Source organism: Microcaecilia unicolor, chromosome 14 (genome assembly GCF_901765095.1).
Source record: "Microcaecilia unicolor chromosome 14, aMicUni1.1, whole genome shotgun sequence".
Lineage (NCBI taxonomy): Eukaryota > Metazoa > Chordata > Amphibia > Gymnophiona > Siphonopidae > Microcaecilia > Microcaecilia unicolor.
In genome coordinates, this window is record NC_044044.1 from 50,643,102 (window position 1) to 50,669,471 (window position 26,370).

The 26,370-nt window shown below is 45.2% G+C and overlaps 1 protein-coding gene across 2 annotated transcripts in view; it reads right to left on the reverse strand.

Moving 5' to 3' along the window:
• NECTIN4 (nectin cell adhesion molecule 4) overlaps nucleotides 1–26,370 on the reverse strand; it is a 131,518-nt gene that overhangs the window by 14,955 nt on the left and 90,193 nt on the right. For both annotated transcript variants that reach the window (XM_030187506.1, XM_030187505.1), the window contains exons 2-5: nucleotides 14,047–14,403; nucleotides 6,141–6,431; nucleotides 5,625–5,739; nucleotides 752–903 (exon numbers count right to left, since the gene is read on the reverse strand). In XM_030187506.1, coding sequence (XP_030043366.1) covers nucleotides 752–903; nucleotides 5,625–5,739; nucleotides 6,141–6,431; nucleotides 14,047–14,403 — 915 coding nt within the window. The remainder of the gene's footprint in view (nucleotides 1–751; nucleotides 904–5,624; nucleotides 5,740–6,140; nucleotides 6,432–14,046; nucleotides 14,404–26,370) is intronic.

Sequence of the window (26,370 nt, forward strand, 5' to 3'; positions counted from 1 at the left end):
ACAATTATTTGTGATCATGAATTAATTGTACAGTATCTCCCAGAGAAGCACACCCACAAGAACAACAATGGGGTCCTTTTATCAGGACATTAGTCATTAAGAGTCAGAACAAGAGATTTTATACATAAACAACACCCACATGTTCCAGTCAGAGGCTGCAACTACAAAAGCAAAACACAGGAAGGGTCTCCTCTTCTCTCCCCCCTACAGCTGCAAGATCCCAATCCCAGCCTCTGACAGAGAGGCAGTCAGCCTCATTTCAATAAATTCAGCTATTTAGGAAAAGACCAGTGGCCACCTCTGGGGTAGGCGACTGCACCTTTACACACTTTTCTATGGCTGTTCAACACATTTGGTCCTGTTATAGGAGGTACTGATAAAGGGGTACTCTGTGAAGGGGGGGGGGGACACAGACCATAACATGCAGGGCCTCTACAGAGGTGGGAGACTGCAGGCCACGGAATGCATGGGGAGAAGGTGAGGGAGCAAAGGATACAGAAGGTCATTACAAGTGTAGGTGGGAGGTCACAGGCCACAAGACGGTAGAGGGTCTCAACAATGGTGGGAAGTGCAAGCTACAGGGCAAGGGAGGATCCCTGCAGGAGTGGAGTGGAGATGACCAATCTCTGTGAAGCACAGGCCTTAGGACATGTGGGGTCTTTTCTGGGGCATAAGAGTATGGGGCCTAGGCCATGGCACAGGTTGGTAACCAACTGCTGGTCTCTACCGTCCCAGGGATCTTAGACTGTACCTGCAATGTTAAGATGGACGCTGCTGTGGCGGGATGTGACATCATTAGTCGCTCGGCAGACGTAGACCCCTGCGTCCTCCTGAGTCAGGGGCTCCAGGAAGATAAGGGTGTCCCCATCAATCTTCACCCCTCTGGGAAGTGAACCATTCACCCTACGGAAAGAAGGAAAGGAAACAGGAGGGGCAAGGACCAAAAGAGGGATGGGCAGGTGTTGGACAGCAAGAATGAGTAGAAATGGTAAAAGAGATCGTAGCATGGGATAGATTAGGATAGACAGGAAAAGGAAATGAGGGCAGCACAGACAGAAAGAAAAGTGGAAGAAAATAAGAGAGAGATTAGTTTACCTAGCTGTAACACTGTAAACTCTGCTCCACCTCACCCCTTATCTTCACTTTCTGCTCTTAATAGTCTGGCACTGACCCCAGTAGACCTGCATGCTGGGACTCGCCGCAGCAGGAGGGGCTACAGTGGGGGAGCGAAGGTTAGTCATGACATCACCAGCAGTGCGGCTAGAATCAAAGGACTTCTGTTTTTCCCACGCTTTCAGCTTTAAGGGAAGAGAAAGGGAGGGAAGCCTGGATCTGTTCAGACATGAATCTGGCCTGCAAGTGATCCAGGCTCTGTCACTGCTACCACGAGAGGGAGGGGATGGGTGAAGACTGCAAGTGCCCAATCTGTCACCCAGCCTTTGTCCGATTACTGCCGGATACACACTGGCAACGGATATGATGGCGCGCTGGGGGTGGGAAGTACTGTTGGGCTGCTGCGGTAGCCCAGAGATAGTTCCTTTTTAGCGAGTGGTAAGCTTGCGTTGGGCTTACTGGCACTTTGTAAAAGAGGCCCTTAATCCACAACACATTCAGGTCTGAACAGTAGAAAAGAGCAGGTGGAAGTTTATCTGTCTCTATTGGGAATGACCAGCATCTGTTATCCCTATTATCAGTAAATTCAGCCACCTTTGCTGATTTAGAACCGCTCTATGAGCTATAACATACATGGACAGCGTGAGCAAAGATGAGAAAGGAACTGAAAACTGTTTTACACCAAAATTACTCCTGCTGTTTGATTTAAATCCGCTTCCCGGATCCCTTCCATTCCTCTGTTACTCTACCCCAAAACAGATATCAAGGTTTTATGTGAGAGACTGAGCTCAAGCTCCACATACCCTGGAAAAGTAAGGTTCATTACTGTCATGGGATATGCAAAAGTAACCAATCTGGAGACCCATAGGCCCCTGAGAAGCTACTTTGGGTGATGCCCCCAGCCATTTCATTAGGTCCTCTACGTCCCTGGTTTTCTTTAGATGACGTTTCTAGGCAGAAACTGAACAGGATGCCTTATCTGAAACCAAAAACAGCCTTCACGTGTTTTTGGATTATCATAGCTTTGAGTTAGCTGCTCTACCCTGTATGAGAATTTTAAGGTTGTTCCAAATTGCTATCCTGCTGGAAAAAGGAATATCTCCTTCGTCCATCCCTCTCTCTCTCTAATCCCCCGAAGGCCATACATGAGGTACTTAACTGGAGAAGATCTTTTATCATCTATTATGATCCTCGCTGGTAAAAGATTAAAGGGTACCAGGGAGAGCAAATCTTCTTCCTCACTGAAGTTTTCAGGTATTACCCTGATTTATTTTTACCAATGAGTTTGATGAAAATATTGAAAAAAAAATGCAATCTCCTAAGTGGGTCCCAAAAATATGCATTGAGTTTTTCAAGAAATTCCAAAGTCATTTCTATGTGAGGAATTTTCATCCTGATGAAGAGGGGATACCGGCGAAATAGATTGCCGGCGATCTATTTTGGCGGTGCTGCAAACAGCTGGCTGAACCGTATTATCGAAAAAGATGGCCGGCCATCTTTTTTTTCGATAATACGGTTTGGCCGGCCAAATGCCAATGTTCGCCGGGTTTGAGATGGCCGGTTTTGTTTTTCAGCGATAATGGAAACAAAAAGCGGCCATCTCAACCCCGGCTAAATCGGAGAAAATTTTTCTTCACCCAACGTGTAATTAGACTCTGGAATTCGTTGCCGGAGAACGTGGTACGGGCGGTTAGCTTGACGGAGTTTAAAAAGGGGTTAGATAGATTCCTAAAGGACAAGTCCATAGACCGCTATTAAATGGACTTGGAAAAATTCCGCATTTTTAGGTATAACTTGTCTGGAATGTTTTTACGTTTGGGGAGCGTGCCAGGTGCCCTTGACCTGGATTGGCCACTGTCGGTGACAGGATGCTGGGCTAGATGGACCTTTGGTCTTTCCCAGTATGGCACTACTTATGTACTTATGTACTTATAAATCCAAGGCATTTGCTCATGGAAGGAGCCAGCATTTGTAGTGCACTGGTCCCCCTTACATGCCAGGACACCAACCGGGCACCCTAGGGGGCACTTCTAAAATATATATATATATATATATATATATATATATATATATATACACACACAAATACCTCCCAGGTGCATAGCTCCCTTACTTTGGTTGCTGAGCCCCCCAAATCCCCCCTAAAACCCACTCCCCACAACTCTACACCACTACCATAGCCCTTATGGGTGAAGGGGGGCACCTACATGTGGGTACAGTGGGTTTTTGGGGGGGGGGGGTTGGAGGGCTCAACACTTACCACCACAAGTGTAACAGGTAGGGGGGGGGGGTGGAATGGGCCTGGGTCCACCTGCCTGAAGTCCACTGCAACCAACAAAAACTGTTCCAGGGATCTGCATACTGCTGTCAGGGAGCTGGGTATGACATTTGAGGCTGGCATACAGGCTGGCAAAAAAGGTTTTTATTTTTATTTTTTTTAGTGTGGGAGGAAGTTGGTGACCACTGGGGGAGTACGGGGAGGTCATCCCCCATTCCCTCCGGTGGTCATCTGGTGAATTGGGGCACCTTTTTGAGGCTTGGTCGTGAAAATAAAAGGACCAAGTAAAACCGGCGAAATACTGATTAACGCCGCTTTTTTTATTCCATTATCCACGAAAGCCGGCCATCTGGTAGCCACGCCCATGCCCTGCCTTCGCTACGCCGCCAACACGCCCCCTTGAACTTTCACCGGCTCGGCGACGGGAAAGCGTTGAAGGTGTCAAAAAAGCACCTTTCGATTATACCGATTTCGCCGCTTTTGAGAGATCGCCGGCCATATCCCGATTTATCTCGGAAGATGGCCGGCGATCACTTTCGAAAATGAGCTGGATGGGCTAAACACTGGTTTATTTCCTCATTTATATTTACTACAGCTTGTTTCTGGGCTGTTACTCTGAAAAATCCAAGGCAAACGTTTCACATCAGTGTCCTGGAATTTTTTTGAGGGGAGGAAGGAAAGAGGAGGAATTATTACTTTCAAAAAGGGTCCGACAAACCTTTTTACATCTCTGTTCCTAGTCCCAGGTTTGAAGAACATTCTCTAAACTTATAGCATGTCCCAGCCAGCCTGGGAGGAGGAGAAGGATGGTGGGAATTATTCTTTAATGAAAGCAATTCTTGTAGGATTTAGCTGCCAACTGTGCATTTAAGAGCTCAGACAGTCCGTCATGATTTCCTTAGCAGGGGGCTTTTCCTTTAGCACCTGGGATTTCCAGGAGCTGTGTTGATTGAAGACTATATTCATTTATGCCAAATGTCCTTCAAGGCTTTTTTTTTTCTTCTGGCCCAGAGACCTTACTGCTACGTCAATGGGTGGTGGTAAGGTCTCAGACACAAAATGGACGCGTGACAATTTTCATTTTGCTAAACGTCCATTTTCCTCCTAAATGAAAAAAAAAGGCATTTTTTACAGGTGCGCTGAAAAATGGATCCGCGCACATCCAAAACACGCACCTGCACCAGCGCAGGCCATTTTTCAGTGCACCTTAGTAAAAGGACCCTTAATACCAAGAGTGGAGGAGTGGCCTAGTGGTTAGGGTGGTGGACTTTGGTCCTGGGGAACTGAGGAACTGAGTTCGATTCCCACTTCAGGCACAGGCAGCTCCTTGTGACTCTGGCCAAGTCACTTAACCCTCCATTGCCCCATGTAAGCCGCATTGAGCCTGCTATGAGTGGGAAAGCGCAGGGTACAAATGTAACAAAAATAAAATAGATACTATTGGAGATTCTACATGGAATGTTGCTACTATTGGAGATTCTAGATGGAATGTTGCTACTATTGGAGATTCTACACGGAATGTTGCTATTCCACTAGCAACATTCCATGTAGAAGGCTGCGCAGGCTTCTGTTTCTGTGAGTCTGACGTCCTGCACGTATGTGCAGGACGTCAGACTCACAGAAGCAGAAGCCTGCGCGGCCACATTGCTGATCTGCAAGGGCCGACTTCTACATGGAATGTTGGAATAGCAACATTCCATGTAGAATCTCAAATAGTAGCAACATTGGAGGCGTGGCCTAATGGAGGAGTGGCCTAGTGGTTAGGGTGGTGGACTTTGGTCCTGAGGAACTGAGTTCAATTCCCGGCACAGGCAGCTCCTTGTGACTCTGGGCAAGTCACTTAACCCTCCATTGCCCCATGTAAGCCGCATTGAGCCTGCCATGAGTGGGAAAGTGGGAAAGCGCAGGGTACAAATGTAACAAAAATAAATAAATAATCATTTTATAGCTCTGTTGCAGGCCTATTTGTAAGCGGAGTTTTATTATTTTACAAACAGCCATTTATTTGTTAAAGAGAAAAATCTTTTATTTTGAAAAATCCTATTATTTGAACGCTTTTGTCAATTTTTCTTTTCAATATAAAAGATTTATACACCACTTCGATTGCATCATAGAACGGTAATCTATCAAGATTGTAATAAACAAATATAAACATAATTGGTTTACATAGTATTAGCAGACTGATGCCGCTCTGAGGTTCCTGCCATAGAACCGATCCACATGCCAGTCTTACCTGCTCCAACTGTACTTCGGAGCCGGGATTCCTTCACTGAAGCACTTCACAGTGCCTCCTTCCCGACCCTCATACCAACCATCTTCATGGCCACGAATTGAGACATCTGAGAGATCTGGAGGGATTGGGGAGATATGTCGTTAGAAAAAAAAAATGGCTTGAGACCACACCATGTGACTCACATAGGGGCAGATGGGGAAAGAGACAGAAAAACAAGGAGGTGATGAAGAATGATCAAAGAAAGAGGGAAGGAGAGGACAGCAGAAAAAAAGAGAAACAGAAAGAATGCCTGGAAACTTAGTTGGCTCTATAAATGTATTCTATAAGTTATAAAATCGTGAGGGCATGCTTGGCAAATGGATTTTATTATTTCACTACATCTGATTGGTCAGAATTATGTCATATACAACATAATATCAAACACATTTGTACGGGGCCCATGTGTGCATTGCCCTGGATGTGGCAGCTTATTGAATTACAGCAATAACCCCACAGAAGGCAGAGCCTGCCACTTACACTGAACTTCAAGGATATGCTGGACCCTTTTCTCCTGGTAGAGTCCTGGGTGAGAAACAACGCAGGTCAATGTCTTCTTGTTCATGTCACGGCTGGGTTCTAGGTAGAACTCGCTGGTGATGGAGGCAGAGCGCGAGTGTGCCGAGGTCCGTGTGACATTGGTTCCCTTCACCTCTGTTTCCCAGGTGAGCGTGGGTATGGGATTTCCCTCAGCAGTGCAGGAGGCAGCCATTGTCCTACCTTGGCCTTCCACCAATGGGGAAACAGGATTCAAGGATGGGAGAGGCGGGACTACAGGGAGTAAAAAGATTTTCAACCAGTAAGAAAGAAGGAAATCTACCTGGATATTCAAATGATGCTGGAATGTTAAGGGGAAATCTTCTGATTGGTTTCCTGAAAGACGACAACGCCCACGAAAATATACATTGGGGAAATTAGCCAACTAAATTTCACATCAACTTATTTTTTTTCTGGAATACGCAAAAGCAATTTAAAAAATTTGACAGATATCTTACATATATTTTCCAATTTATCATGAGGAATAACAATATATCCTGCTCGTACAAATATTGTCTAGATTTGAAATGGCCTTGGTGATTCATAGCCTTAATATATTTTCTTCATACTTTCTCCCATTTACCATTTACACATCAAGTGCTCCCTCCAAGCCAGAAATCCCCTCTCCCATTAGCTGGGCGATCTGCTCACTAGTTCTTCAGGATTTGCTATCTCCAGGTAAATAGGAGATCCCCCACCTCCAGGTAACCTGAAGATTCTCTAACATTCCAGATAACCTGGAGATTCCCCCCTCCCCTTTCCAGAAAACCACTTCCCTGTATAATCATTTGAATTTCAAAAATTCCAGTTAAAAACTTAGACACCATTCATTCAAATTTCCCCACGTGTCACACAAGTGATGGCATTTGTATATAAACGCAAGGAAACCAGCGTAGAACAACGAACTGCGATGTCATGAACCCTAGCTGAGATAATATTTAACCATCTCTCTGACCTCATGTGCACCTTTTGTTAAAATTAGTCACCTTATTTGCTTACTCTCTTATCTATCTATATGTTCCATCTTTGCTTATACCCTACACTGTCAATTAAAATGTTTCTATTACATATTGTGTTGACGTTGTAAGTAGTAGACTATGCCAGACGTATATTATTTGAATATTTTTACTGCTGTAATTGCCTATTGCTCATGTTTGATTTATTCTTACTGTACACCGCCTTGAATGAATTCCTTCAAAAAGGCGGTAAATAAAGCCTAATGGTTAGTGCAGAACCCAGTGGCGTAGCCAAGGGTGGGCTGGGGTGGGCCCAGGCCCACCCACATTTTCAGGCCCACCCAGTAGCAGCACACCTATAATGTGGCTGGCAGGGACCCCAAGCCCCACCAGCCAAAAACTCCCAACAACTTTTTGCTGCCAGTGAAAATCTGGTATTTAAAAGGTATACGGGGGAGAGGGGATGTTTGAAAGACCATATGGCATGCAGGCGAGAGAGGGAGAAACCAAATCACTTGTAGGACAAGGCGGAGTGCTGCCCACCCACCTTGGGTCCAGGCCCACCCAAGCTTGGGTGTCTGGCTACACCCCTGGCAGAACCTGGGGAACTGTGTACCTGCATGTAATATATATAAAGAGCTTTAGTTGTACCACAGAAAGGTGTTATCTCAAATCCATAACCCTTTACCCTTTGTGTCTCAAAGACAGCTTCATGGAGGATAAAGATGAGGAAGAGGATGGGATGGGTACAGTAGGCATTGTCCTGACCCTAAGGGCTTACACTGGCTTTTAGGCACCCTGATGCCTTGTGGTGAGAGCCTATGCTATAACAGCACCTGGGTGCCCAAATTCCATTATACAAAACTAACTCAACCTAGTATCAAGAAGCCTAAAATCTAGGCATCTGCAGTTATACCAGTCATAGACCTGATATAAATGCAGGTGCCTAAATGCAGCAAGGGTGCACATGGCTGGCAGTATTCTGTAAGCTGCATGCACAAGTGGCATCCCACCCATGCTCTCGCCCCCTTTGCATGGGGCAGCCCTGCTCATGCTCTCGCTCCCGTCGCATAAGTGGCAGCCCCGCTCATGCCCCCTTTGCATAAGTAGATACCCCGCCCATGCTCTCGTCCCCTTTGCATAAGTGGTAATAGAGGGGTAAAAGGGGCACTCAAGGAAGACAAAGCCATAGCAGAGAGATTAATTAATTCTTTGCATCGGTCTTCACCGAGGAAGATTTGGGAGAGATACTGGTGCCAGAAATGGTATTCAAAGCTCATGAGTCAGAGAAAGTGAATGAAATCTCTATAAACCTGGAGGATGTAATGGCGCAATTTGACAAATTGAAGAGTAGCAAATCTTCTGGACTGGATGGTATTCATCCCAGAGTACTGAGAGAATTGAAAAATGAACTTGCAGAACTATTGTTAGTAATATGTAATTTATCTTTAAAATCAAGCATAGTACCGGAAGATTGGAGGGTGGCCAATGTAATGCCGATTTTTAAAAAAGGTTCCAGAGGAGATTCGGGAAATCATAGACCGATGAGCCTGATTTTGGTGCCGGGCAAAATGGTAGAGACTATTACAAAGAACAATATTACAGAGCATATTCAAAAGCATAGATTAATGAGACAAAGCCAACATGGATTTAGTGAAGGGAAATCTTGCCTCACCAATCTATTACATTTCTTTGAAGGGGTGAACAAACATCTGGATAAAGGTGAGTCGGTCGATTTTGTGTATCTGGATTTTCAAAAGGCATTTGACAAAGTACCTTATGAAAGGCTCCAGAGGAAATTGGAGAGTCATGGGATAGGAGGTAGTGTCCTATTGTGGATTAAAAACCGGTTAAGAGATAGAAAACAGAGTTAAATGGTCAGTATTCTCAATGGAGAAGGGTAGATAGTAGGGTTCCCCAGGGCTCTGTGCTGGGACCGCTGCTTTTTAACATATTTATAAATGATCTAGAGATGGGAGTAACTAGTGAAGTAATTAAATTTGTTGATGACACAAAGTTATTCAAAATTGTTAAACCGCGAGAGGATTGTGAAAAATTACGAGACTGAGAGACTGGGCATCTAAATGTCAGATGACGTTGCAAAGTGATGCATGCGGGAAAGAGGAACCCGAATTATAGCTACGTAATGCAAGGTTCCATGCTAGGAGTCACCGATCAGGAAAGGGATCTAGGCGTCATCGTTGATGATCAATTGAAATACTCTGCTCAGTGTGCGGCGGAGGCTAAGAAAGCAAATAGAATATTTCCTGATGTATCTAAAGCTAAACAAAAGCGGCGCCAAAGTTTTCTTAAGTTTCGTTCTTCTGTTTATCAGTTAGGTGGTCTTTTTTGGTTAAATTTTCCATGTAAATGTGCAGTGAAACTGAATTCTGTAAAATATATATATTTTTTGATCCTTTACACCTAAATTCTTTTCTGGAATCAAAAAAGGTAGTATCACCACCTCCTGAATTAGGAACGGTTTTGACATCTACACCCTAATCTGGTTTAGAAATGTCCCTGTGTTTCTCCCATCAGGTCTATAATTTTGAATCAAATATTGATACTATATTTCCTTCAGTAATGTGCCTTGTTTCCTCCTAGGAATTGTGGACTATGATAGGATTATATTCAGTTTTCTTGTATCAATTTATAAAGAAACTAGTAAAAAAATCCCCGTTTCAAAAGGGAAGGAAACGGGCGCTAGCAAGGCCATCCCCCACCCTCCCTCACTGTTCCAGACTCTGCCATCCCTCCGTTTCCCTCCCCTTCTGCGACCCAGTCGACCCCCCCTTTGCGGCGAGAACCGTCCCCCGCCGCCGTCCAGTACCTGTGCTGACGGGGGACTCCAACCCCCGTCAGCCAAAGTCCTGTGCTGGCCTTCGCGGCGTTGCTTCTTCAATGATTTTGTGTTCAAGTTCCTCTGCGTGCAGTCCCAGACACAATCGAACATTGGAGGTTGGCGTTTCATCGAGTGTCAGTGCTCCACCCTCGTCGTCATCACGTAGTGACACGAGGGCGGGGCAAACACTCATGGGCAAAGGGGATATCTCGACGCCTCAACTTCCGGTAGTGACTTCATTTAGAATGTTGGGGTTGCGAATTATGTGCGGATGGGGCGGGGCTGAGGGCGGGTCTATGACTGACAGTGAGTGAGAGTGAGTGTTGCTGACAGCCTAGCCTACCAACACTGCAGGGCTTCAGTGTTTCCCTCCCACAGAGTGAGCTTCAGAATTTTCCAGGTGAGAATTATTTATATAGATAATAATGAGCCTATACTCTTCCTTTTTTCTGTACAAGAAATTATCTTGGAATTGTAATATTAAATTTAATTTAAAAAAAAATTAGAACGTTATAATGTCTTTGTATCGCTCCATGGCGCGAACGCACCTTGAATTTTGTGTTCAATTCTGGTTACCACATTCCAAAAAAGATTTAGTGGAATTAGAAAAGGTGCAGAGAAGGGCGACGAAAATGATAAAGGGGATGGGACGACTTCCCTGTGAGGAAAGGCTAAAGAGGCTAGGGCTCTTCAGCTTGGAGAAAATCCATAAGTACATAAGTATTGCCATACTGGGACAGACCAAAGGTCCATCAAGCCCAGCATCCTGTTTCCAACAGTGGCCAATCCAGGTCACATGTACCTGGCAAGATCCCAAAAAAGTACAATACATTTTATGCTGTTTATCCTAGAAATAAGCAGTGGATTTTCCCCATTTTAATAATGGTCTATGGACTTTTCCTTTAGGAAGCCGTCCAAACCTTTTTTAAACCCTGCTAAGCTAACTGCCTTTACCACATTCTCTGGCAACGAATTCCAGAGTTTAATTACACATCGAGTGAAGAAATATTTTCTCTGATTCGTTTTAAATTTACTACTTTGTAGCTTCATTGCATGCCCCCTAGTCCTAGTATTTTTGGAGTAAACAAACGATTCACATCTACCTGATCCACTCATTATTTTATAGACCTCTATCATATCTCCCCCTCAGACGTCTTTTTTCTAAGCTGAAGAGCCCTAGTCGCTTCAGCCTTTCCTCATAGGGAAGTCGTCTCATCCCCTTTATTATTTTTGTCACCCTTCTCTGCACCTTTTCTAATTCCACTATATCTTTTTTGAGATGTGGCGACCAGAATTGAACACAATATTCGAGGTGCAGTTGCACCGTGGAGCGATCCTTATTTCTAGGATAAGCAGCATAAAATGTATTGTATTGTTTTGGGATCTTGCCAGGTACTTGCAACCTGGATTAGCCACTATTGGAAACAGGATGCTGGGCTTGATGGACCTTTGGTCTGTCCCAGTATGGCAATGGCATTATGTAGTTATATACTTAACCTCACTCATGCTCTCGCCCCCTTTGCATAAGTGGCAATCCCGCCCATGCTCATGCCTCCTTTGCATAAGTCAAGCCAAAATGGAAGCACATACGCTGATGATCTGATGATCCCAAAAAGTATAGTGGCCTGAATAGACCAGTAAAGTAATATTATGTTATCGTGAAGTTGAGCATCCTTGAAGTGATCCTTTGCATAAGTAGCAGCCCTGCCTGCATGTGGCAGCCCCGCCCATGCTGTCACCCTTTGCATAAATGTCAGCCCCACCCATGTTCACGCCCCCTTTGTATTTATGTGCTGTGCTACTTAGGTGCTGCCACTTACGTACACAACTGTACATTTACCTATATAATTGCTAGTATTCTGTACAATTAAGCATCCAAGTAGTGTGTAAATGTGGGTACCCAGGGGCAGACTGACCATTCGGGCAACAAGGCAGTGCCCGAGGGCCCAGAGGATCTCCCTGCCACTGCTACACACTTCAGCCCCCTGAGCCTCAGTGGGCCCTCCCTGGTCCCACTTTGAAGGAAAGAACTCTACTCTTTCCTGTACACTGCCGCTATTCTGCCCGGTGCCGCCATGTTTTAAAAATGGCTGCCGAGACTCCAGTGTCAAGACCTGCGAGACTACAGTGTGAAGTCTCGGCACCCATTCTGAAAACACGGCGGTGCCGGGCAGAATAGAGGTAGTGGGCAGGAAAGAGTAGGGTTCTTTCCTGTCCCTGACGAAGCCACTAGAACACCAGGGCCCTTCAAGATAGGACTGGGCAGGGCCAACTGAGGCTCGAGAGACTGCAGTATACGGGAGAGGGGCAGCAGCTGTGGTGTGTGGGAGGGGCAGGGCCAAATGACCTTTACTGCCCGAGGGCCCAGATCACTGTCAGTCCGTCCCTGTGGGTGCCTGTTATAAAATAGCTTTTTAAGTTTGTACCAGAGGGAGTGGAGGATTAACTGACGCCCAAGATCACAAGCAGCTGTAGTGGGATTTGAGCCTGGCTCCCCTGGCTAACCGTTTGGCGGCTCCTCTGTTATTCCTCCTTACATTCTCTCACCGGCTGCCCCATCCACCGCCAAGTTAACAACTGAGCAACTCAAGTCACCGTTCCTGTGCTTGATTTTACTTTGGGATGTGGAAACGTCAAATCTGGGGATGATTTTATAACTGTGCGCACAGGTACAGAGCACACATATATTTGCTTCTCTGTTTAGACTCTGCTATGTTTTCACAAGGAAGGTACTCTGCCTTGAAAACTACCCCAGGGAGACTACATTCTTACACAAATTAAAATGACCTATGAATTAGCTAACTTCCAAGTTCTACTGAAGACTCATTTCTTTAATAAGGCATACAACAATGATCAACAAATATAAACTCCTATATGCACATCCAAAACTGCCTCTACTCTGTCAACCTGCCAAAACACTGCCATGTTCTTTCATTTAGCTACTACTAAATGTATATTTTCTTATCTAATTCTTATATACTTCTTAGTATTTTAACAAGCAAACATATTAAGAAATATTTATCATGTTTTATCATTATCATGCTACCCCAAATCCTTCAGTTATCACTAAATGTTTACTTTTTCATGTACTTCTGTTACTCATGATGTATTGTAAGCCACATTGAGCCTGCAAAGAGGTGGGAAAATGTGGAATACAAATGCAACAAATAATAATATACTTCTCGGGGTATGCATACAGTTTTTCTGGGTTATCTTGCATGCTGGCAGGGGCGGACTGACCATTGGGACAATAGGGCAGTGCCCCAGGGCCCACAGAAGTAGGGGGCTCACTCTCCCCTAGCCTCCATTTACTTTAATCACTTTTAATAGGTGGTTAGGGGCCCATGACCCTTATTACCCAGGGGGGAGGGGGGCCCAGACCACTGTTATTCCACCGGTGCATACTGGCATTCAAATGTTTAAAAGTAGGATGGCAAATGCAAACCCCTCCCCAGTTCCGCCCTTAGCAATACCTCCGTTCATTTCAGATAAGTGTATGCGCACTTAGCTCGGTAAATTTCAGCTGCTAAAGCACTGCCTGTCCTGCAGAAATGCCTTGAAAACTACCCCTCTTTATCAATTCTCTTCTACAGCGCTGTTTATGCTGATGGCAGATAATAGAATTGTGTCCGCTTTTCTCTCGATGCTCCCTTTTACCAGCACCCAAGTGGTTGAGATCCCAGGTTCCCAGTGGGCAGAGCTGGGCTCCTGACTTGCCTTAATGTTGCTTGGTTCACGTCTCTGTGAGCAGTCCAGAACTTTAGCTTCCTATCAAGCATTTTCACCTGATTTCTTATTTGAGGTTCAACCAGTTTTTCGAACCATCCATCAAGCAGCAAAACAGGTGGGAAACGCACCATGGAGGTCACAGGGGATTTGGATAACTATCAAAGGGGTCAGAGGTACAAAAATAATCAAAAGGGATTTAGCTGATAGATGCACGAAGGATCTAGAGGCAGCTCATATCACAAAGGAACTTGCGATTGGAGAGGCTTGTAGGACTGTAGCCCGTTCTCTCCCAATAAGTTGCACCAAGTACAGTCTCACTTACCTAGCACTGTCAGTCTGAGACTGTCTTCAAAGCTTCCTGCAGGAAAGGTGTTCACACGGCACTTGTAAGTGCCTTCATCAGCCTGTACAGCGTTCTTCAGCATAATGGAGGCATTTGTTAGGTCCATGGAAGCCATCTGTTTCACCCGGCCCTCGTACTGTGGGAAGATGTGCTGGCCATAATTCGGGTTGAGTGTGGCAACGTCCATGTTCTGTCTGCTGCTGCTGCTCCCCCTGGACCATGCCACTTGCGTCACCTTCTCCACACTCTGGACCCGGTAGTAACAGGGCAGCAATATGTCCTTGCCAAGCACTGCCGACACCTCCTGCGGCATCTCCACAATCCCCGCCGTGCAACCTGCAAAGCGAAAATACAAAATTTACATTCAAGACCTCAAACCTGGCTCCACCCATCTGCGATACAAGCTGGCTGGCTTCAGTTTATAACTACAGGTAGTGGATAACCAAAGGCACTAGTGCCCTTTTCTCCAGGGGAAATTAGCACTACTACTACTACTACTTAGCATTTCTATAGCGCTGCTAGGGTTACGCAGCGCTGTACAAGTTTAAACATGGGGAAGGACAGTCCCTGCACGAGAGAGCTTACAATCTAAAGGTAACAGACTATGTAGTCAGTGTAGGTATCATGAATGGGGAGGGTGGTTAGGCGCCAAAAGCAAGGGAAAAGAGATGGGCTTTGAGTAAGGACTTGAAAATGGGCAGGGAGGGCGCATGGCGTATGGGCTCGGGAAGTCTGTTCCAGGCATAAGGTGATGCGAGGCAGAAGGGGCGGAGTCTGGAATTAGCGGTGGTGGAGAAGGGTACAGATAGGAGTGATTTGTCCTGAGAGCGGAGGTTACGGGTGGGAACATAGGGGGAGAGGAGGGTAGAGAGGTAATGGGGGGCTGCGGATTGAGTGCACTTGAAGGTCAATAGGAGAAGCTTGAACTGTATACGGTAGTGGATCGGGAGCCAGTGAAGCGACTTGAGGAGAGGGCCGATACTCTCATATCACCCCTCTCCTCAAGTCGCTTCACTGGCTCCCGATCCGCTACCGTATACAGTTCAAGCTTCTCCTATTGACCTTCAAGTGCAGGGCCGTGCCAACACGGTAAGCGAGGTAAGCATGGCAGGAGGGCGCCATCCTCTGGGGGGCGCCCCGCCGTACCATGCTTACCTCGCCCTCTTCTCCCCAGATCCTTTTCCTTTTTTTTTTGTTTAAATTTACCTCTGTCCGGCGGCGTAGCGTCAGTGAGAAGGAGGCGGCGCTCCCCCACCCTGACGTGTCTACTAGTCTTCCCTTCACTGTGTTCCGCCTTCTTCTGACATCAGAAATGATGTCAGAAGAAGGCGGGACACTTAGCGAAGGGAAGAAGACTAGTAGACACGTCGGGGCGGGGGAGCGCTGCCTCCTTCTCACTGACGCTACGCTGCCGCCGGACAGATGTAAATTTAAACAAAAAAAAAAGGAAAAGGATCTGGGGAGAAGAGGGCGGGCAGTGTAGCGATCGTTTACGGGGGGGGGGGGGGGCGGCGCGGTGCCAACGGGGGGGGGGGGGCGCCGGAGACCCTAGGCACGGCCCTGTTCAAGTGCACTCAATCCGCAGCCCCCCATTACCTCTCTACCCTCCTCTCCCCCTACGTTCCCACCCGTAACCAGGTTATTAAGAAATCTATTCTCCAAAATTCCCTTTTGGCCTCTGGAGAAATAAAACTCTGAACAGTAACTGTTGGCAAACCAAACATTAAGCAGATAATTGGCCAATAAAAAAAAGTGATGTGTCATCATGGTCCAAAAGCAGATATTTGGAGTTCATAGGAAGACACGCCTTTAGGAGTTCTATCAAAGCCCTCTACTCCACCCCCAGACCTGCCCCCAAATACTTAGTTTATTTTTTATTTTTTGTTACATTTGTACCCCGCGCTTTCCCACTCATGGCAGGCTCAATGCGGCTTACTTGGAGCAATGGAGGGTTAAGTGACGTGCCCAGAGTCACAAGGAGCTGCCTGTGCCGGGAATCGAACTCAGTTCCTCAGGACCAAAGTCCACCACCCTAACCACTAGGCCACTCCTCCCTGGCCACCCTGTTGTTCCAATACTGAGAACCCCCCCCCCCCCCCCCCCCCCCCCACACACACGCTGTCAGTCCTGCCCTGTAGCACATGTATTGGGGTAAATATCAGGCAGGATTAAGGTGCATTGCTAGAACTGCTGACCACTGGAATAGCAAGTGTGTGCTTCAGGGCAGGAAAGAGGGGTGACTGAGGATTGTGGTAATCCAGCACAGCTGCATCTGTCAATGCCTCGCATTCATACACCTATCAGAATTCATCACATGAAAAGGAGCAAATGCTTTCTGGACACTATACACCTGGCTCAGATTAGCATAGAGAGCTATGTCAAAGATGGGCATGCAGGCCCGAGATCCAATTGCAGCAGCACGGGGTGGCCATGAGAGGCGGAGGAGGAAGTGTATGGTTTATTGTCTGTATGCTGACAGACAAGAGCAGACAGCACTGAAAGGAGAGGCTGACACCTTGGCTGACAGCACAGGGCACAGTCTGAGCTGGTGACAGAGTAGTGTGTGATGCCTCACCTATGCTATAGCTGGACAAGGGAGGAGGCCAAGGCCCGGCACTTTTATGGAGGACAGGGCTGGTATGGGCAAGTGAAGGCTTGTGAGATGAAGCACTGAGAGTACTAGAAAACCTCAGGCCCAATCTAATCCTTCCCAGGGAGGAACAGTGGCCTAGTAGTCAGAGTGCTAGACTAAGAACCAGGGAGATGAGGAGTCAAATCCCACTTCCCACAGTAACGTGAGTCACTATCTCCTATTGCCTCAGGTACCCATGTACAGAATAGGCTCTTAGAGGAAGGCACTTAATATACCTGAATTCTAGAAATCCTGTAGTCACCTTGAACCTCCTCCCCTCACCCACCCTATACAGTTTCTCCACTCCTTCCCTTATGCCTGTGCCAGCCTGGATAAATCATTCAGGCCTTCGTTGAACCAGGCAAATCCCAGTGGATGGGAAAATTCAGGGTAAATATTCAGCCAGCGGTGATCAGCATTTTTTTGGCTGGCAGCAGTGTTATGGCCAGATACTCAATTTTCTTGCCATGTCCAGGCATTGGCACTGAACATCTAATTATTTATTTATTTAGATTTTGCTCACACCTTTTTCAGTAGTAGCTCAAGGTGAGTTACATTCAGGTACCCTGGATATTTCTCTATCCCTGGAGGACTCACAATCTAGTTATGTGCAGTCGGCTATCCCTTTTCTAGTTAAGTGCGATATTCAGCACGTAACCACCTAAGTGAAAGCAGACAAAGATTGGACAGAGTGGGATGTGGACATTTTTGGGATGCCGATATCTATCTGCAGAATAATATTCCAGCATAGCAGTCTGATTTGTCTGGTTAACTTAGGGGTCCTTTTACTAACCTGCTTAAGCGCTTATGTGCGCCTAACGCACATCAATTCTGAGTTACCACCCAGCTACCACGTGGCTCGGGCAGGAATTTCATTTTAGAAAATACTTTTATTTTCTGGCGCGCGAGCAGTAATCGGCATTTGGATGCACGTTGACCATTACCGCTCGGATAATGTGTGAGACCTTACTGCTAAGTCAATGGCTGGCGGTAAGGTCTCAGAGTCAAAATTGATGCGCGCCAATTTTCATTTTGCAGCACGTCCATTTTCGCCCCCCCCCCCCAAAAGGCATTTTTTACAGGTGCACTGATAAATGATCCTGCGCGTGGCCAAACCATGCACCTACACTACCGCAGGCCGTTTTCCGCGCATCTTAGTAAAAGGACCTATTAGGCAGTTAAGCTCTGAATATCGGCTCTTAACCATTTAAGTGCTGACTCTACCCATAGACTGCCCACAAAATTGCCTGCTACAGCTTTAGCGGTTAGTACGGGTATTCAGCGGCACACACTAGTTAAGTGGATAGCCCCGCACAGGCCTTCCAATATTCAGCGCTATTTAACCAGCCAGAAACAGCTCTTGGACGATTAAATAGCCTAAAGCTGGCTAAGCGCTAATATTCAGCTTGAGATAGCCGGCTATTTCAGCTGAATATCAGTGCTTAGCGGTTAGCGCCAATATTCATTGGCTGACTGGCTAAGTTTAGCGGTCAGATAGACCTGTGTAAATAAGAGGTCTATTTTTGGCCGCTATAACTTAGCCAGTCAGCCAATGAATATTGGCTTAACCAGCTATGTTCAGACTGCCCAAAAAAAAATCCACGCCAGTCGCCGAATACAGCTTGGCACTGAATTTCAGGATTCACTGCCGACTGTGCAAGGCAGCCCAGCTAACTCCCGCAGTCTGAATATTGGCCCCAAGCAATTTAACCAGTTTATGACCCAAATCAAAGTACAGTCAGTGAACTCAGAAATCCAGACAGAACATCAAGGTGGGACAAGACTGTGGAAACCTGAATGAGACATGCCCGTCCTTATTTGGCACAACAGATTCTGCACATCACCAATCATGATGAAAGGAAAGATTTTTAGCAAAAGTTAAAATCACCCAAATTATATCATTCCTCCCTCTAGTCAAGATCCTGTGTATTAGTATGCAGGCATATGTACCTATGCCACACAACTACAAGTGAGCATCACGTGAGCAACACATGTGCATATGTCTATGTACACATTTGTGTAAGGAGTATGTGTGAGCACACGTGATCATATGTGCAAAGTCGTGCATGTGACAAACCCCCACTGCAGATTCAGAGAACAGCCAGATGAGTAAAGGAAGAAACCAGAATATAGGGACAGCGAGGAGAAAGAACAGGGTTTTTACAACCTTCTCTGTCAACCGATGTAGATACTATACAGTACTGCTACTTATATTCTGCCGTTGTCCAAACAAATTAATTAATGCAGATTATAAAAAATAAATTTTATAAGAATTACAAAACACATATATTAAAAAGAAAAAAAAACACAAAAATTTAAATCACTTATTAAGAAATTTGGATAAATGTTCCTTAGGACAGAGCTCTCATCGACAGAGCAAACTGTTGTTGATTTAAGAGGTGGTGGAGGTGTGGAATGGCCTCCCGGTGGAGGTGGTGGAGTCGAGGACTGTTCCAGAATTTAAAAACGCTCATCTCATTTACGACTTTGTAATTCTTTATATTGTTACTATGTAAGCCGCATTGAGCCTGCCATATGTGGGAAATGTAATAATTATAATAATAATAAGCATGTGGGATTGCTTAGGAACAGGTAGAATTGGGGGTTACAGAGGATGGGCAGACTGGATGGGTTCATATGGCCTTTATCTGCCGTCATGTTTCTATGTTTCTATATCAATAAGGAAAGAATCGTAAATATATAAAGAATTCAATAATAAAGCATAATGGGGAGAATGGAAGGGAGAGATCAGGCAACAAATCAACTGACAGAAATTTTTTGAAAAGGAAAGATTTCAAAAACTTACAAAAAAAACCCAATAATCATAATTTGTTGGTTATAGAATATGCTTGAATTTCAGCGCAGAATGCTATGCACACAGAACGCTAGCGTGCTATATTGAATCCAGGGATTAATGCCTATTTCTTCTTTTTCTTCCCTGTGGGCATAACAGTACATGCAACTTTTAAAGACAATTTCATGCACAAAGAAATGGGGGGACGCTAATATTTATCCACAGAAAAACAATCCAGCACACGTGGACACTTTTTTTTCTGCTTGGAAATCTGAACAGTACTGGCTGCCCTTGGTGCTCACCCTGATTAATACCCAGATCGGCACACGATTAGCAAACCTTTGGCGTTACATTGCATTAGATGCTCTGCTCTAACGTGCAGTTTCTGAAAGTTTTAATATTAAATCTATTTTGCCAGTGTTTCTTTTGAAGTTTTGCTGCCTAATCTTCACTTTACCATGTCCAGATTGCAGAGACAGTTAAAGGACTTTTGATAACCTGTCCGCGCCGCCCTATTCCCCTCTTGTCCTCCTTTGCTTTGCATTTCTTATATTGACTGTTTCTAGGATAAAGAGATCCCTAATGATTCAATTAATTATTTCAAGTGGCTCCTCTCATTCGTTAGGCTTCACTCACTATCCTTGCTCTAAGACGTCTTTGATTATTATTCAAGCACATTTATGTATTTATTTATTACATTTGTATCCCGCGCTTTCCCACTCAAAGCAGGCTCAATGCGGCTTACATAGTAATGGGAAGAACAATACAACAATATAATATAACAAACATAAGAGTAATAAAAGAGATAAGTAGGTAAAGATAAGTGATGTGGAAGGGAGGACGGTGGGAGATTTAGGCTGGAGCAATGTCGTTGTCTTCTGGGTATGTGTTGGGTAGATGGGTTCATAAGATTAGTCTGGGTCATTTGGATAAGCTTGCTTAAATAGATGGGTCTTTAGTGCTTTCCGGAAGGGTAGATAGTCACAGATTGAGCGGATAGGTCTGGGGAGGGTATACCAGAGTTGGCTGCCCAGGTAGGAGAAGTTGGATCCAAAATAAGTTTGGTACTTGAGTCCTTTGCAATTGGGGTAATGCAGGTTGAGGTAATTTCGCGAGGATTCAGACATGTTTCTGGTTGGAAGGTTAAACATATAGCCCGGAGATTCACCATGGATAATCTTATGGATTAATGTATGGACTTTCAAGTTGAATCGCTCTTTCATGGGGAGCCAGTGAAGTTTTACACGAAGAGGTGTTGCACATTCAAAACGTGATTTGCCAAAAATATGTGCCGATTCCTCAGATTTTTCAAGAAGCCTCACTCCTTATATTTGGCCCTCAAGAAACACCCTTCCCCCTGCATTTTCTCTCTCTTTCTCTATTGGATTTTAAGCTCCAAGCAGGGGCTGTCTATAACATATGTCTGTAAAGCTCTGCATACAGCTAGTAGTTTTGTACAAATTACAGTACTAACCCGGCCATGTCATTCTCTGTGCATATTACAGATGTTCCACTTGGGAAGTCCCCTCTCCATCACCCCAAGTCGTCCAACTTACTCGATACCATGATATTATCCTGATTTCTAAGCCCACTGTGCTCTGTGATTTCTCTGGTCTGCACTTCCTCTCTGCATTCTCAAACGCCAACCCATATACCAGTAGCATAGCCAGAAGGCAATTTTTGGGTAGACCAAAGGGTAGGTTGGGTGGACACACATTTCCTCTTAGCATGGAGGGGAGATATGGTAGAGGTCTATAAAATACTGAGTGGAGTGGAGCAGGAAGATGTGAATCACTTGTATACCTCTTCCCCAAATAAAAGGAGTAGGGGGTATACAATGAAGCTACTAAGTAGTAAATTTAAAACAAATTGAGAAAATATTTCTTCACTCAACGTGTAATTAAACTCTGTAATTCATTGCCAGAGAATGTAGTAAAAACAGTTAGCTTAGCAGGGTTTTAAAAAGGTTTGGATAATTTTCTAAAAGAAAAGTCCATAAACTGATGGACTTGAGAAAGTCCACTGCTTATTTCTGGGATATAAAATCTGTTTTTATTGTTTTGGGATCTTGCCAGGTACTTGTGACCTGGACTGGCCACTGTTGGAAACAGGATACTTGGACTTGATGGACCATTGGTTTGTCCCAGTATGGCAATGCATATGACCTTATGTTCTCCCCGTCCCTCACTCCCCCCCACCAAAATTAGAAATTAGCCCCCCAGATTCTAGATATGGCACCCAATTTGCGCGCACAATTTGAGTACAAGCTGGTAAACACCAATTATTGCAGTTAATTGGCTCCAGTTAGGATTTGCACATGCATCCTGCTGAGCACTATTCTATAAAGATGCACATGCAAATCTTTTAGCACACAACTGAAAAGGGGCGTTGCCATGGGAGGGGCATAGGTGGGTCAGGGTTATTCACTAAAGATGCATGCAGTATTATAGATTTCTGGGGATCTGTGCATAACTTACGCACAAGGATTTACACTAGGTTTCAGTTGGTGTAAATCCTTGCACCAAAAGTTGGGCACGGATTCCAATGCTACACACTCTTCTATAAAGGACGCCCAACTCGGAGCACTGTTTATAGAATACTGCTCAGCTTGCATTTTTTTTGGTGCCCAAATTTGGGTGCCATTTACTGAATCTAGTCCTAAATGGGCCATTTTATAACGTGACACCAAGCTGAAGGCACCATACCAATTCTATAATGGCTTCAAGGAGCGCCATGGCAGTAGCTAGAAGGTTGCTAGGCTGTATAGAGAGAGGTGTGACCAGCAGGAGGTATTGATGCCCCTGTATAAGTCATTGGTGAGGCACCACCTGGAGTATTGTGTTCAGTTTTGGAGGCCGTATCTTGCTAAGGATGTAAAAAGAATTGAAGCGGTGCAAAGAAAAGCTACGAGAATGGTATGGGATTTGCGTTACAAGACGTATGAGGAGAGACTTGCTGACCTGAACATGTATACCCTGGAAGAAAGGAGAAACAGGGGTGATATGATACAGACGTTCAAATATTTGAAAGGTATTAATCCGCAAACGAACCTTTTCCGGAGATGGGAAGGAGGTAGAACTAGAGGACATGAAATGAGATTGAAAGGGGGCAGACTCAAGAAAAATGTCAGGCAGTATTTTTTCACGGACAGAGTGGTGGATGCTTGGAATGCCCTCCCACGGGAGGTGATGGAGATGAAAAAGGTAATGGAGTTCAAAAATGCATGGGATAAACATAAAGGAATCCTGTTCAGAAGGAATGGATCCTCAGAAGCTTAGCAGAGATTGGGTGGCAGAGCCGGTGGTGGGAGGCAGGGCTAGTGCTGGGCAGACTTCTACGGTCTGTGCCCTGAAAATGGCAGATGCAAATCAAGGTCAGATACACACAAAGTAGCACATATGAGTTTATCTTGTTGGGCAGACTGGATGGACCGTACAGGTCTTTCTCTGCCGTCATCTACTATTGAAGCACAATGTAAATTTAAGCTCTGTAATTTTATCCATCAAATTATTTTATGGTTTTCTTCCAGATTATTTGGTAGAGTTATTCACTATAGGAACAACAGTTCATTTCTTAGATCTAGAGGCCATTGCTTACTGGCACTTAACCAATTATCAGCACTAATTGGCGATAACTAGAATTTGTGTGCACATCCGATGCTATAACACAGTGCGCTGAAATCCTATCATGCGTATCTATTTAGGGGTGTGGTTAGGGGGCGTTCCTTTGGGGCATTCCAAAATGTTATGCATGCTGATATAGAATCAACCCAAAATGCATCTAACGTAGGCACCAGCACTTAGGCCTGTTTACAGCAGGCTTAATTGCAGGTGTCTACAGTTAGGCGCAGCTTTAGTACTAAGCGAAGTTCTATAAAGGATGCATATTCTTCATAGAATCGTGCTAAGAGTGGCACATTATCATCTGTAAATGATTCGGGCGCTTATTTGTAGAATAGCGCCTGGCGATTACGCGCATAACTGTTGCATGTTAATGCTATTATTCCATAACTTGCATCCGCACTTAACATTAGGCGTGAAAACAGCAAAGGTGGTCCGGGAAGGAGGAACAACCAATGATGCAAATTTAGGGGGTCCTTTTACTAAGGCGCGCCAACAGATTTAATGTGCACTAAATAAGATGCCCATCTATATAAATAATTCTCACCTGCAACATTCTGAAGCTCACTCTGTGGGAGGGAAACACTGAAGCCCTGCACTGTTGGTAGGCTAGGCTGTCAGCAACACTCACTCTCACTGTCAGTCATAGACCCGCCCTCAGCCACGCCCCATCCACACATAATTCACAACCCCAACGTTCTAAATGAAGCCTCCCGGAAGTGTGAAGCGTCCAGATATCCTTTTTGCCCATGACTGTGTGCCCCGCCCTCACGTCACAACGTGATGACGACGAGGGCGGCGCACTGACACTCCACGAAACGTGATCTCCCCCTGCCCCTCGGCGGCCATTTTTCATACGGAACCCGCATCACGGAGCGGACAGGTGCCTGGAGGGGGGTTGGGGGACAGCAGGCTCGCTGGACCTTTTTTACTAGTAGGAATATAATGGGCATCTTATCATTTAGCACACACTAATCATTAGCATGTGCTAAATCCATTAGCGCACCTTAGTAACAGGACCCCTTAACGTTTTATCGGAGAAGGACCCAACTTGGCCCAAGTTTTGACAATAGCCTTCATCAGAGGTCATCAGATTCTTCAATAACAAACACTATGAACACACAGTGGGCTGCTGAGTCCTCAGCTGGTGGGGCTTGGGGACCCCCGCCAACTACATGAATATTGGCCCAACGCAAAAGTAGATGCCCTCCCATGGCCACCTGTAGCTTCGCCTCTGCCATATGCTTGATCTAAGGAAGTTCCAGCATCTTGCTTCTCACAGGTCTCCCACTAAACCATTTCTCTTCCCCTTTAACCTGTTCAAAATTCTGCTGCACAACTTACATTAGCCCTCTCCTCAAGTCGCTTCATTGGCTCTCTATCCGTGTCTGCATACAGTTCTGACTCCGGTGCATTCACTCTGCAGCTCCTCAATACCTCTCCACTCTTATCTCTCCCTATACCCCTCCCCAGGAACTCCATTCATCAGGTAAATCTCTCTTATCTGTACCCTTCTCCTTCACTGCCAACTTCAAACTCCATTCCTTTTATCTTGCTGCACCATGTGCCTGGAATAGACTTCCTGAGCCAGTATATCCAGCTCCATCTCCGGCCCTATTCAAATCCACGGTAAAAGCCCACCCTTTTGAGGCTGCTCTTAACTCCTATTCACCTGCTCAGTACCCATGTCTGTTTTATCATTCCCACAATTAATAATTCCCTAATCCCTTATTTGTCCTGGTTGTCTGTCTTGATTAGACTGTAAGCTCTGTCGAGCCGGGCCAGTTTCATAGGTGTGCAGCGCTGTGTACGTCTGGTTGCGTTATGGAAATAAACAGTAGTAGTAGTTAAATCCCCTGCTACAATAATCACTCAAATGGGCACCGCATGAATCCCACAATATGCCTGACAAACGAGTTCTTACAGAAACCCTTTTGTGTTCCTCACTGCAAAAGTAACTCTGTCCTTTGAAGTGAAACGATAACCATTTTTACAAGTGGTTGCCAAGGGTGTTCTCAGCAGATGAATGCATTATATCTCAGTTTTTATTGACTCTAAAACACCCTTTCACTGTTACAATGGCAGTTTCACTCAGGAACAACACAATCTCACCGAGAAGCAAAAGTTAGAGATATCTAGCCCGTTCCACCCTCTAATTACTAGACCAAAATACAAATTATGTGCTTTGTGCTTATCACAACAAAGTGTTCCAGATTCCCATACAAGAATGTTTACCGATTACTGCGTACACCTCGGATTACAATCTGCTTTTCCAGAGCAAATTCAAGTTTAGTGGGCAACCTAGGTGAACTTTCAGCCTTCCACTCCCTTCCCCGTGAACTTCCAGGTCTCTAGCCTGCAGCCCCACCCCCCCCAAATTTGATAATTAAACTCAACAATCATGATCATTATACAAACATCAAGTTAAAGTATGTGCTGAGGATTCTTTGAGGTTGGGTTGCTCTTCTGTACTTTGACTGCAGCTGATGCTCTAGTTGACTGTCTAGTCTTGCCTAATGGTTGGGCTGACCCTGAACTCTCTTGAGAGGAAGCAAAGAGGTTGTTATTCACAGGCACCTATCCAGTTAACAGATACTGCTAACTAAGTTAAGTGCCAATTAGAGGGATAGTCGGCAGTGATAACAGATATTTCCTCCGACTTCCTTGACACCATCTGGATAGTGCCAGGATGGTCTGTAGGCGGAGTTTGAGTGGAACCAGACTTTTGGGTGATATTCAGACTTTTTGCTATCCCAACTTTATCCAACTGTCTTTTCGTCTGAAAAAAAATTATGCTAACTAGAAGGCACCCTCGATCGGCGATGATTCCCGACATTCAGCACTGAATATCTTTTTTCTTTTACCGCGGACTGAATATCCAAGGAAAACGTTTTAGAGAATCTGTACTTTTAGATTTAGCTCGCATCTTTTCCAGCATGTGGAAAATTCTGTAATCGTAGAGGGCATCCCCCCCAAACACATGCCCTTCAAAGGAGGGGCAGGATCTATTCCTTAGTTAAGAAGTGCTCTGAATTCATTTTCCACATAACCTGAATCTCTTCGGAGTTAGTCGATGCCTGGTGTGCCCAAACCCCGAGTGAAAACAGAAGGGTTTTCCAGTGTGGACTCCTGACTTCCCAAGACTAGGTCTCCCCTTACACATAAACACACAAGGTGTGTTCTGTTTATCAGCTGTGTGCTGGTTCTTCTCAACCGGGGTAAGTGCAAAAACAAAATTAAAAAAAAAAAAACATTTC